This window comes from Cladosporium halotolerans, assembly GCF_011745625.1.
Source record: "Cladosporium halotolerans strain TM138-S3 chromosome Unknown Sca48, whole genome shotgun sequence".
Taxonomy (NCBI): domain Eukaryota; kingdom Fungi; phylum Ascomycota; class Dothideomycetes; order Cladosporiales; family Cladosporiaceae; genus Cladosporium; species Cladosporium halotolerans.
In genome coordinates, this window is record NW_027191499.1 from 58,595 (window position 1) to 71,149 (window position 12,555).

Sequence of the window (12,555 nt, forward strand, 5' to 3'; positions counted from 1 at the left end):
GAACTGCAGCGGACTCCACCTTCACAAACACCTGGAGATTACCTTATATTCACTAGGATGTTGTTCGCCTGCAACATTCACTGACATCGCCAGCTCGGGTCGTTACAGCCTGACATAACCTCACCTACAATAGAATCTACACGCCTCGTCACGTGTAGGCTCACGATTACGACCCTTGCTTTTACAGACGCTCATATCAAACGCGTGATGTCACCTCACGCAGCTATCGCGAAAACACAACGTCATGTCGCACTTGGATACAGGAAAAGCAGGTCCACCACGACGATCACCGCCCGCTCGCCATCTAGACTGTCCGATCGTCGCGTTACACTGTCGCGGATAAAGTGGGTGATCATTGGTCGCACGCATTCACTATTCAACAAAGCACAGCGATATCCCTGTAATCTCGCATATTCAGGGCCAAAATCTCAGCCCAATTGCTGGGTCAACAGCCAGTGACTTCGTGTTCATCCCGTGTTTCTGATGCTCATTGTGGCTATGGCACAGTGACCGCCGACGATCTTAGCAATCACCCATCAACCTTGCGGCGACAGGGAATCTGCTTGTACCAAGCGCATCCAAGCAAATGGGCCCTCAGGCTCTAAGGTGAGACTAGGCTCGACCTTTCTCCAGGTAAAGCTCAGTGTGGCGTTGATATCATAGACAGATTTTCTCACGTCTAGCGACAGTCAGCGGAGGTCACGAGATTGGCGCGTCCCGAACGAGCGCAAACTCACCTGTAGGGATGACAGGAATATCCCTAATACGAAACATATATATAGCCCTTCGGTGAAGTAGTGGGAGATGTTCGCTAGCTGTGCCAATCGCAGCAACAGTAGGGTCCTCTTCTGCACGGAGTGGTCTCATGTCGAAGGTGAGAATAGTCGCATTGCGTGAGACTAAGCTGTTCTCGTATCAGTAACCATGCACAGTCACGTTCGCAGTATATGCGTACATTTCTAGGTTCTCGGGCCTGGTTGTTGTGAGGTAGCAACAGCCTAGTTCAGGTGATTCTCCGGATCGCAAGTCACCTCCGGTGACGATGATCTTTGCTCGAAGGGCCTCAGGAGGCTTTTGCCCTGCCGATGAGGTTAGTTCACATGGAGTCAGGTGGAGAATGAGCAGCGTGTGCTGACATCTACTGAGAAATAACCGCATATGTGTGTTGTCTTCCTTCAGGGACAATTCCGATATAATGATTTTGAGAGGCTGTCTGAGATGCTCAGCCTTGCGGCGCTCGTTCTCCTCCCGAACGCCCTTCACGAAAGACCTCGCGATCTCTATGGCTTGCGAATGTAGCTTGTTGTGCCAAACTGGCGGGGCTTGCCAACTTCTTGAGCTTTCACTGGTCAATTCGCGGAATCCAGAGTACCATTGCCGGGATTCTTGGACCTGCGTGACGACCCACTCCCAGCCGGCGTTCAAGTTGGCGGATTCTGCAATCAGCCATGACCAGCTGTTCATGTGCGCTCCTTCCCACCCGGCGAGGTCATCTTTGAGCGTCTGCGGCGATGGGCATCGTGGGTCTTCGCTCTCCATCCTTTCCAGTCTCCAAGTGAAGCCTCGGATGAGCTGGCCGATGCTCTCACAACGCACTCGCAAGTTTCGAAGACTAATGAGATTTTCTTTGATAGCCTCAGAGGGCTCGGCTGACTGGACAATGTTGAGCACCGCCAGCATCTCGTCTAGATCGCTCAACGCAGCCTCGTTGCCGTCTCTGTACAGTAAATCGAAGCGAATAGCAACACTCCTCACTCTGTCAAAGGTACTGTTGAAATCCAGGCGACGGTCTTGCGGAAGGGCCGCTAGCCAGCGGACGCTGGACGAGTTCAGAATGCAATTCCCTCGAGTGTAGACTTCCTGCGCGAGGAGAGTAAATGAGCCAAGTGGTAAAGGCTGGGGTGCATTCACATTGGTGCTGCTTCCCTCTACTATATCGTAAAAGTCAACTTGCGAGCCATCGAGATACTGGAAGCCCCAAGGCAGGGGCACCGGGACGCAATCTGTCGTCGCTCCCACACGGCGGGATTGGCGCTCGCGGGCTGAAGCATCTGCCTGTTGGATCTCAAATGAGATTTGACGAATAATCCCTTCACGAAGCGTCACGTACGCCGCCGGCAAAGCTCTATTCATGCTACCAAGAAACTCTTCTCTGTCGATCGTGGCATCGTTGTTCGTATCTCCTTCGTATATGAACTTGTCGCAATGGTATGCAGATAGACTGGAGTTTGTCGCTCTCATTGCATCTTGGCAGGCGCTGATCACGTCAGGTCTACTCCGCCCACCTTGCTCGAGATAGTCGAGTTGACTGAATGCACGATTGAAGTAAAACAGGATCCGCTCTTGGGGCATGTCTCTCTTGATTGGGTCAACTTTGAACGGCTTTGAGATCATGCTCGCAACGAAGCTTGCATCTTCCTCGTTGCTCGGATGCCAGCGTGAGTCTTTGCTCGCATGCGACTTGATGCTTACTTCCCGTGACGGCGCCTCGGAATTGCCGAGCGAGCCCAGACCATACCAGTTGTCGCTTTCTTCCAGAGGGAGAGCTTCAGCGGATTTACTTGCCGCCTGTGAGGAGTCTGGAATGACCTCCTTGTCTCCGTCAGTTGTCCCGATCTGCAAGGGCGCTTCATCCAACTGCTCTGGCCGATCTTCTGGTTTTCTGGTTCGAAGGCTCAAGGCTGTGGGTTCGGTAACAATACTTGGTCGATCTCGAGGTTCCTCGGCATCTTCTTCGTCGATTGTGGCAAGTATCCACCTCCTGATGCCCTCACGATATAGATCAATGGCATCCGGGTGTACATCCTCACCCATCAAGTCTTCCTCGGCTTGGGCCATCATCTCTTCTTCATCAACACGTGTCCCCTCTATGATCGCAGCTGACAAGACTGACTTGGGCCGCGTATCATCCCTGTATTCAGCCTCGATCTTAGACAGTTTCGCTTCCACTCTTCGAGACGACAAAAGTATCAGCGAGACATTGCAGGTCTGCAGATACGATCCACTAGATGCCAGTCGAGCCTCGAGGCGCTCAATGTCAGCTGTCGTAAACCGCATCCGGTCGATGAACCGTTTGCTCTTCGTCCCGAGACTGTCGCATTTCGCGAGCAGCTTTTCGACGTCTTGCAGCGTGTCCTCGCACATTCTTTTCGCGACGTCGAGCGAGCGCAGCTGCTCGGGCATGCCAGGAGCTTCATCGCGCATGCGGATTTCCGTGATCTCGAGACAGCCATGGAGAATCTCGACCTTTTGCGCCAGCGAGTCGAAGTTCGAGCCTGCCTGGGAGCACCTCTTGTACACCTGAAGATTGTGTTAGCATCTAAGCTATGTGCCATACATCTCATCGCGTGCCTCTTTTGCAAGAGCGCCCACTGCAATTATGTCGCTGACTGATACTCCGAAACTCATCGCGATGAAGGGCTTAGCAACCGGGACTGAGATTGAGCCATAAACGAAAATACAAAGCGGACTGCAACAAGCTGCTCTGCCACTGTGACGATGAAGCGATGGAGAAGACGATGCACCTCTGGAGATCAGGCTGAGGGCATCATGCCAGCTGCTGAAGCGGCCTCGCTGCCTCTACTACATGCTCCATTCTCCCTACTCAGGCAGCATCGCTTAAGCAGGGCTTGCTTGCGCCACGCCCACTGGCTGACCACCTGCAGGGCGTCTCGGCTGAACAGCTCAGCTACGAGTACAGCTGAGCAAGGAAAGGCGCAGAAAGGCGTTCGTGCATCGGAGACCTCCCCCGGTCTAGATTTTGGTCGACCCGAACGATTTGCTGAAAGACCATGCGTGCAGGCAGCTTCCGGCTCTCGTGGCTAGACAAATTCCGTTCTTCGATCTTCGATCTTTCGCCTCAGATGATTCGAATAGAGTCTCAGTGAAACAAGCACCACCTCGAAGCCATAGAGCAGATAGTTGGTCTGGCTTTGACAAACTTCGCTCGTGTTCCAAACGCGGCAAGAGCAAAAGTAGACCAGGAGGCATACGCCGATCGCTAGGATGTATCTAGTTTAGACGCAAGTCAGATTTGTGAGCTTGAGGCTGCTTCTGAATAACATACGAGACCAATTCAGAGAAGCTCAAAGGCTGGGTGTACCACAATAACAAGTCGTTGAAGTCTTTCGTGAAAGACTTGGTGGACGAGTGTGCCTGTAGGCTTTCATCGAGGCGGGGTTGCTTTGTCGAGATCTCTGCGGTATTTGATGCTACCATCTTTCACTGATGGCGACGAGGAGACCGTGAGGAATTTGTGTACACGAAGAAATCCTCGTTTGGAAAATGAAGTTCGGAACAGCTTGAGTGGCAGGTGAGTGGTCGAGAAGATTGACATTCTCCAATGATGAAGCCGAAAAGCGACCGCAGGATTGTGCAATTTGTGGGTCTGACCCAGAATACTTGTATAAGCGAGATGCCTTTTTGTGTTCAGTCAAACTTGGCTGGGAAAAATTCGAGAGAATGATCTATTGCCGCGAATCTAACAGGGTTATTGTCTCACGAAAAGTCCATACAAAGAGTGGACCATGCAAAAGCCGACGAAAGCATCTTCCACCGCGGACGCAGCCGCCTCACTTCAGCGACAACTCAATGTTCGGCACCAGATACGGCAGCACATCACCCCGGTGCATCGTCATCTGCTCATACGCATACGCATACCCGATCAAGTCCCGCTCCGACCACTTGGCTCCCATGAACGACAGACCGAACGGAATACTCGGCCCGCCAATCACCAGCGTGTCTCTGCTGTTCCTGGTCACGTTCCAGTCGCCAGGATAAAAGCCCATGGGTACAGTCACGACAGGACTTCCCACCAGCGCCGCGATCGAAGGGCTGAGCTGCGTCGGCAGCAGCACGGCGGATGTGTTGGTACGCTCCAGCGCGCCGAGGATTCCGCCTTCGCCGCCGTAGTAGAGATTCGCTTGGTAGGCGTCCCAGAAGCGCGGGTCGGTGTTGTCCCAGCCTTGGGTTAGGGCGCCGTCGGCACCGTCCCAGATGGCCGTGTCGCGGTTGGGGTATTCCTCTGCCGGAAAAGCGTGCGTGAAGGCTGTGAGTTGGGCGAGGTCGGTGATGTTGTTGGGGTTGTAGGTCAGCGAGCTGAGATAGGTACGGAGGTTGGCCAGGAAGTCTGCGTTCAAGACGAGGGTGGAGTTGCCGTCTGAGAGGTAGTCTTCGAAGGCCGTGAAGTTCGCGTCGACGATTGTTGCGCCGGCGGCTTCGATTTCGGAGACGGCTTGGTGGAAGGCTTCAAGGACGGGCTCATCGACGGCAGAGCCGTAGAGATCGAGGACGTTGCGCGCTACGCCGATGCGGACGCCTTGCAGCGAGTCTTCCTTGCATGCAGAGACGTAATCGGGAATGGAGCCATTGTCGGGGATTGCAGACGTGTAGTTGTCATTGCTGTCAAAGCCAGCGATTGCCTGCAGAATGTGGGCGGCATCTTTAACCGTCCTGGTCATTGGGCCCACGGTGTCCTGGTGCTCGGAGATGGGAATCACCAAATGTCTCGACGTGAGTCCGACGGTCGGCTTGATGCCCACCAAGTTGCTAACGTCGGCAGGACTCAAAATCGAACCACTGGTCTCACTTCCAAGGGAACCCAGCGCCAGTCCAATGGCACTCGCCACACCAGACCCTGATGAGCTGCCACTCGGATCCTGCTGTGGATAGTAGACACCGTTGGTCTGCCCACCATACGCGGACCAGCCGTTGGTGCTGTTGTTAGAGCGGTAGTTCGCCCACTGGCTCAGATTAGTCTTGCCCAGGATCACAGCACCTGCTTTCCTCAGCTTCGTCGCAATCGTACTGTCTCCTTGCTTCGCACCCCTCAAGGCGAACGAGCCGGCAGTGTTGTTCATCAAGTCATCTGTGCCGATGTTGTTCTTGATCAAGATGGGAATGCCATGCAGAGGGCCGAGAACAGTTCCATTCTTTCGGAGAGCATCAGCGTGCGCTGCGATAGACAGCGCATCTGGGTTGAGCTCGGTGACAACATGGAGTGTGCTGTTGACTTGATGGATGCGTGCGCTGTAGGCTTTCACGAGGTCGACGGAGGTGAAAAGATTGCTCGATAGACCGTCGACAAGGTCATCGAGGGTAACTTCCAGCAGAGAAGGAAAGTTCGTGGCATTCAGCGAAGAGCTGGGGTAGGGAGGGACAGCGAGTGCTGAGACGAGCGAAAGCGTAGTAAGGAGGGCGGGAAAGATGAACGGACGCATTTTGCCTGCTAGCAACCGCTGCTCGACAACCCACAATCCAGTGAGACCTGTCGCAAAGCAGACACCTAGTGGGCGAGCTCCATAGACGTTTATATCGTGCTCGCACTCACATACCTCCGATGTAGGTGAGCCATGGCCGCATCATGCTCTTCGATAAGATCCCGAGAGTATGTTCAAGCTTCGGAGATGTAGGTTGAGAGCTCGTCCTGCCTAGAATGGAAGTGCTTGGTGCGTCTCAAACCCTAGTCGATCTGACCCTACTCGAGTATCGTGCCGGCAATTGCGCAGTCCATGCTGTAGATCTTGATTATGTCAGTGGTTGGGACGGGTTACCCAAGGAGCAGCTTTGCGCCAAAGACAGCCATTTTGATGAGCTGCAATACATGGCATTTTTCGTGGTTTTTCTTTGTTATTCAATTGGTCTCGAAGGTTTCTAAATTGATGTGACAAAGTGGACGGAAGCCCGGCACGTTCTACTGGGGCGATCGCAGAAGTCAGACGTGCCATCATTTCTTGCCGAATTAGGCAGGTACTTTGCTATCCCTGGCATTATCAAGCCCCACGATCCGGCGGATCTGCATTTCGGCTAATGGAAGGAATTCCACGTGCGGGCCATGCAGACGGACATGGAAAAGTTTTATTGACGAGTGGATTCCGCATCTTCAGACAAGATCACTAAGGACAAGCGTTGAGCATACTACCATGTCTGCCAAGCCACTTTTCGTCATGCGCGGCAAAAGATAAGGAAACAAACATTGACTAAGCGGTTGCTTTTGCCAGTGGAGCAAAATCCCAATCTTCCTTGATCAGATCCGCCGCTTTCTCTGCCACCGAGTACACCGACGAGACACAATTGCCAGACACATGGTTAGGGAACACACTTGCGTCGGCGACCCGCAGATTCCGCACACCCTTGACGCGCATTCTCGTGTCGAGCGCGTCGCCTACTGCGCAAGAGCCGACGGGGTGGTATTCGGACATGATGAGGTCGTAAACCGCGGCTTCGGCTTGCTTGGTATCTGACAAGTCCGCGCTGTCTTTGGGGAACGTGCGTTTCGCGATCTTGCCCTCCAGAGCCTTGGAATTCTCGACCTTACCGAGCATCTTCACGCCGGCGGCGAGGACGGCAGCATCGGCTGGGTGGGTGAGGAAGCCGGGGTCGAGAGTTGGGTGCTGGGTGGGATCTGCGCTCTTGATGTGCACGGAGCCACGGCTGAGAGGGTATTGCAGGCACATCGCGGCGGTAATGCTCATCGGTTTGCCTGGCTCGACAGGCGGCCAGAGCTTCGATTGATCTTGGATGCCTTCGTCGTAGCCGGCTCCGTGGCAGACCAACACGAGCTGGAGGTTTGCAGACTTGTCGTCTTTGAGGTGCTCTGCAGTACGCTCATACTGCTTCCTCTGGAAAGGTGTGAGGTTGGGCATGCTGTCTTCGATGGACTTGAGGACTTTGGCCTGCTCTTCCTCGGTGGCAAAAAGCTTTGTTGTGTGAGCACAGCTTCACTTCATCTCCACCGTTATATCAGCTACACGTACCTTGTAAGGGAAAAAACCCTGAGTGCTGGAGATACCGGTGAGAGGACCTCCTTGGGTTGCCATGAGCTGCTTCTGAGCTTCCTGCATCACTTCTGGGTCGTATATGACCTCTAGCGTTGGCTGACCCGGCGTCAACTCCCAAGTCACAAGCTGGGCACGTTAGCATAAGTTCCATGGTGGCAATTGAGGCAGACTCACGGTCAGCGAATGATCCTGAAGGTTATTGCCGACGCCCTTGTTCGCGACTTTGCACTCAACGCCGGCGGCTCTCAGCACGTCTGGATCTCCAATGCCAGAAAGCTCGAGGATCTGTGGAGTCTGGATGGCACCACCCGTCACGATGACTTCGCGTTTCACGTCCACGCTGTAAGCTTTGGATTGACTGGAGAAGTTCACGCCAACTGCCTTGTCGCCCTCGAGCTTCACGGAAGAGACTAGAGCTTCGCAGAGGACGTGGAGGTTCGGCCTCTGCGCGTTGGCAGCGAAATAACCTCGCGCGGCATAGCTGCGCTTTCCTTTGTCTGGGCCAGCTCGCACGACCGTGCCGAGTGTGTTGAAAAAGCCGATGTGATCGCCCGACCATCTGCATGAGAGTCAGTGAATTTGGCGTGGAAGAATGGTGAAATGCGTCGAGCTTACGGGTCGATTGGTTTCTTCGGAATGCCGGTCACCTCGTCACAGGCCTTCTGGAAGTCGTCCTCGATGGGGAGGAAGGTGTCATTGAACGAAGTGTGCACTGGGCCAGACGTTCCGTGATTTTTGTCCACGTACGGGATCGAGCTGCGATGCAGAACAGCCTCTGGGACAGGGTCAAGCGTCTGGTGCTTTCGCATGTACTGGTTCATCTTATCGCTGCCCCAAGTAGGGTCGTCCGCGATAATGGCCCAGTCGTCGTAGTCCTGCAGGCTTCCACGGACATACATCATGTAGTTGATGGCGCTGCTGCCTCCGAGTGCTTTGCCGCGAGGGATGTGGTGGACTTTACCCTTGTTGTTGGGCTGGGGCTCGGTCTTGAACTTCCAGTCGTACTCATCATGGTGAAGCATTTGGGTGAATGCAGCCGGGGTATCGACCAGCGGATCGCCCAGCTTGTTTTTGCCCGCTTCGAGGACACCCACTGTCACGTCTGGGTTTTCGGTGAGGCGAGCTGCTACTGCTAGGCCAGCTGTTCCACCGCCGACGATGACAAAATCGTATTCATGTTTGAGGAAGTCCTCGGCGCTCTCGGCCAGAGCCGGAAGGTGAGCACCATTGGTGTGGCCATTGGTATGGCCATTGACGCCGTTTGCATCACCCATGGTGGCAACTGTGGGAATGGTTTATATTCCAGAGTCGATGCGATACTGCAGGCTGAGCAGATGTCAGGAGAAATCCAGTTGTCCAAAGCTGCCACTTGGGCTGCATTTCCAGCAGCTCCTTATATCCATACGGTACCTCTACTGGCACCTTGCTGTTTACCTAGGCATACTGGTGATCCCCGCATCAGCTCAACAAGCTTCGGCGCTACAACCACGGGACCCTGTATAGAGTTCTAGAGCGCGTCTATAAGCCAACCGAAGGGTCTCGGAATCCTACTCGCTCTCGGTGTCCATAGCCGCAACCTCACCTGACGCGGACGGTCTTGGATGGCGGGTCGAAGCGACTGGCGGGTGCAGCGCGTACCGTGTCGGCAAGTCGTTCACGGCTTTCTATGCGAAGGCTCGCTTTTGGTTTCATGCTTTCTGGACCTTTAGCGCTTGCTTTCGGCCAATACCGAAGGATCGGCCTAAGGGAATTAGTTGTTCATGGCCCTGATGCCTGCCACGTCGATACCCCACATTAGGGGCCGGAGTTGGTCGGGGTCGACTCCTAGCTAGGTACCTTAATGTGAGGAGTACTTCAGGGTTTCTTGCAATATCAGGAGCTCCTGGCGGTACGCTGCCGCCGAATCTTCTCCGTCATAGCGGCAGCATTCCTCCAAGGCAACTTCGCGCGGCTATCGTTTGGCCCAGGCGCTTCGTGCTGCGACGTCCGTGTAAGCTTGCGATGAAAGTAAGGTTGTCATCCAGGGTACCTATTCCGCCAGATAAAGGATTTAGGCCTATCACACACTCCGAGTGCAGCTCGGCGTTGTTCGAGTAGTGGCAGATAGGGAGAGGAGATTTGCCTGCCACGACCTGGGAAGATGTTTGGACGCGGATGTCCGACGATTAGGGTTAGGGTTGGGGTACTGCTCCTCAGAGGTGCACTGTTGCACATTGCATCCTTGTGCAGGCGTCTACTATTATGCCACCCTCAATACGGCCAGTCTTTTTGCTTTACACATAAAAGAATAACATCCAAGTCTTATCGACCGATCAAACGCAGCGTGCTAATAGTGGTTTCGCAGATCTCCTGCATGGGACGGTATGTGACAAGCTTCGGGAAAGCCTATCATTACACATGTTCATATGGCTGGCTGTCCTGTTTGTCTGGGGTGACCAACACGCAACTCGTGTGATTTACCTGTTCCAGAATGCCTTGGAAGTAAGTCCACAGGTCCACTGTACTTCATGATGTGTTTTCCAAGTTCAAATCGCTGGAGCCTGGCGATCGCAAGTTCTGTTGTTGAACAAGGACCTTCGTACATCACTGGGCAATACAAAGCATTGCAACCAAACCCTCAAGATGACCGAGATGAAGAGTTCGCTATTTGTTCGCTATCGGCTGCGTTACTAACTTCAATAGTAGACGACCCACAGCACGACCCTTCCAAACTCAAGTCGTCACATACAACCCCGCCACAGCCCCATTCTGCAACACCTCGAACATCACGCCCGGAAACTGGAACAACCTCACATTCCCCAACCACGCTTCGCTTCCCCTCGCCCCGCCATCGTCCGCCTCGTCTCTGTCCTGATCAGGTAGGAAAAAGCCGCTATCCATCGGGTCATCCCAACAGCGATTGATGACGCGACCCATGGCCGTCTGCGGGTCTCTGGCAGCGGACGTGTAGGTCTGCAGGAGAACGGGCTTGAGTTCGGATTCGAAGTGGCTTTCGGAGTGTAGGAGCTGGTCTGCGGACGGTCGTGAGGGGGGGAGCTCGAGTGTCCAGCGCAGGCGCCGGTGTCGGTTGAACGCCGCGCTGCCGGGCACGTTGCCTTGGACCACGACGCGTTTGACGACGAGGTCGGGATTTGTGCCGTTGCTCATGCGGCTCGGTTCGTTGTCGCCTGGTGGGCCGACGAGGATGTCCATGCCGTGGCTGAAGTAGCACCAGTAGGCTGCGCGGTTGGCGCGCTCGGCGGGGTCTTCATCTGCGTCTTCGGAGTCGAAATCAGTCTCGAAGCTGTCTGTGTTGGTCGATGAATAGCTTGACGGCTGCGAGCCGGGATGCAAGCGGCTTCCTGATCTGGGGCGGGTGGTGCTGCCTGTGCGTTTGTGGGTGGTTTGAGCGGGCGCTGTGTCTTTGATGGTGGGCTTGAAGGTAGCGTCGGGTGCTCCTAGCTCGGTGACGAGATCCTGGGGAGTAGTTTTGTTCAGAACTATGGTGAAGGGCGGCGCCGGGTGCCGTCGCTCGAAAGTTACCCTCTTGCCAGGCTCAACGCTGGCGGACTCAATCTCTGCAGGCAAGTTGTCGCGCGGTCTAGCAGCCAACGTAGTCGATCTAGGGCCGGTAGGCTCTCTCACGAAGAGTTCCTTTCTCGTGTCAGACCACGTCTTGCCTTCAAAGATGGCCATGTGAGCCGCGGGACCAGCGGCTTGGGAGCCGAGCAACGAGACATGATCCTTCTCGGGAGACCAAGCCGAATGTTGAAGAGGGAAGTTGAAGGCTATACCAGGCCAACTTAAGACGTAGGTTCCTTCGCTTTTGCCAGCGGACGGTGCCATGTATTCTCCTGGGTATGACGCGCCGAACATCTGGTAGACCCGCTTGAAAGCAGGCCCAGCGGCAGACGAGGTTATCTCTTGAGAGCGGACCAGCTCCATGCCCTTGTACACCAGTGTACTCTTCTTCAGGTCGGTAACCTCGATCAGACGGAGACGCTGGTCGGCGCCGTCGAAGCGAAGACGGAGCCCATTATGGGGCAAGGTGATCACGACGGGCGCCGTGAGCGGGTCGGACTGGGAGAAGTGGACGTCGATGCTGGTGAACAGGTCTTTATCGGCGGCTATGGTGGTAAGGATGTCTTGGAGGGCGGCTCCCAGGGCTATCTCGAAGTTAGCGCGCACCGAGACGATGTTGATTGCAAGAGATACGCACTCATGAAGCCTAGGGCGTGGCCTGGCTGAATCGCCCAAGAGTCAGACGCCATGACGATCTCCAGGAGGGGTCAGTGGATGTTGCTGAGGCAGATGTGGGTGAGGTAGGTATCGTGTCAAGGGTATCGCGTATGGTCACGGGGGGTGTAGTGGCAGGATGCGATCCTCCACCTTCATGGCGGCAGCAATCATGTGCACATTGTCTCGGGCAGTGGTAGGAATGTTTGCTTGGTGAATACGATGGACGATGTCGTGAGAGTCAGTGCTTGCGCCCTGTCTAGCCTGTATGGTGTTTGCTCAGGAAACAGTAGGAGAGAGGCGAGTGGAGGCTCTCAGGCAGATGCGAGATAGCGGCGCATCGCGGTGATGACATGCCCACACACCACAACAAGCTCCCCGCCAGCCCACCGAGCCCACCTGCGCCTCCACCGCCTGTCAAGTCCCGTGATCCGACACCAAGCGGGGCCTCGCCTCACCTTCCTGCCGCGTCTCTGCAGCCACAAAGCTCCTTCAGCCGCGCTGCGGCCAGCCAACGGCCACAGCTCCCGGCTGTGTTGATTTGTTTACGCTAGCGCGCATG

At 54.9% G+C, this 12,555-nt stretch overlaps 4 protein-coding genes across 4 annotated transcripts; all 4 read right to left on the minus strand.

The window, feature by feature from the left end:
* Positions 1-915: 915 nt before the first annotated feature.
* Positions 916-3,408, minus strand: WHR41_08710 (uncharacterized protein; the record flags this gene model as incomplete). The annotated part of the gene is made up of 3 exons (XM_069377314.1): positions 916-1,079; positions 1,143-3,300; positions 3,352-3,408. 3 exons carry the CDS (start codon positions 3,406-3,408, stop codon positions 916-918), a joined length of 2,379 nt encoding a protein of 792 aa, XP_069225666.1.
* A 1,163-nt stretch (positions 3,409-4,571) lies between these two features.
* On the minus strand, positions 4,572-6,218 carry WHR41_08711 (uncharacterized protein; the record flags this gene model as incomplete). The annotated part of the gene is made up of 1 exon (XM_069377315.1): positions 4,572-6,218. One exon carries the CDS (start codon positions 6,216-6,218, stop codon positions 4,572-4,574), a length of 1,647 nt encoding a protein of 548 aa, XP_069225667.1.
* A 635-nt stretch (positions 6,219-6,853) lies between these two features.
* On the minus strand, positions 6,854-9,173 carry WHR41_08712 (uncharacterized protein). The gene is made up of 4 exons (XM_069377316.1): positions 8,394-9,173; positions 7,953-8,337; positions 7,755-7,904; positions 6,854-7,697 (listed from the first exon to the last, which is right to left on the minus strand). Exons 1-4 carry the CDS (start codon positions 9,050-9,052, stop codon positions 6,978-6,980), a joined length of 1,914 nt encoding a protein of 637 aa, XP_069225672.1. The 5' UTR covers positions 9,053-9,173; the 3' UTR covers positions 6,854-6,977.
* Positions 9,174-10,401: 1,228 nt separating this feature from the next.
* On the minus strand, positions 10,402-12,321 carry WHR41_08713 (uncharacterized protein). The gene is made up of 2 exons (XM_069377317.1): positions 11,977-12,321; positions 10,402-11,923 (listed from the first exon to the last, which is right to left on the minus strand). Exons 1-2 carry the CDS (start codon positions 12,026-12,028, stop codon positions 10,491-10,493), a joined length of 1,485 nt encoding a protein of 494 aa, XP_069225673.1. The 5' UTR covers positions 12,029-12,321; the 3' UTR covers positions 10,402-10,490.
* Between the last annotated feature and the right edge of the window lie 234 nt (positions 12,322-12,555).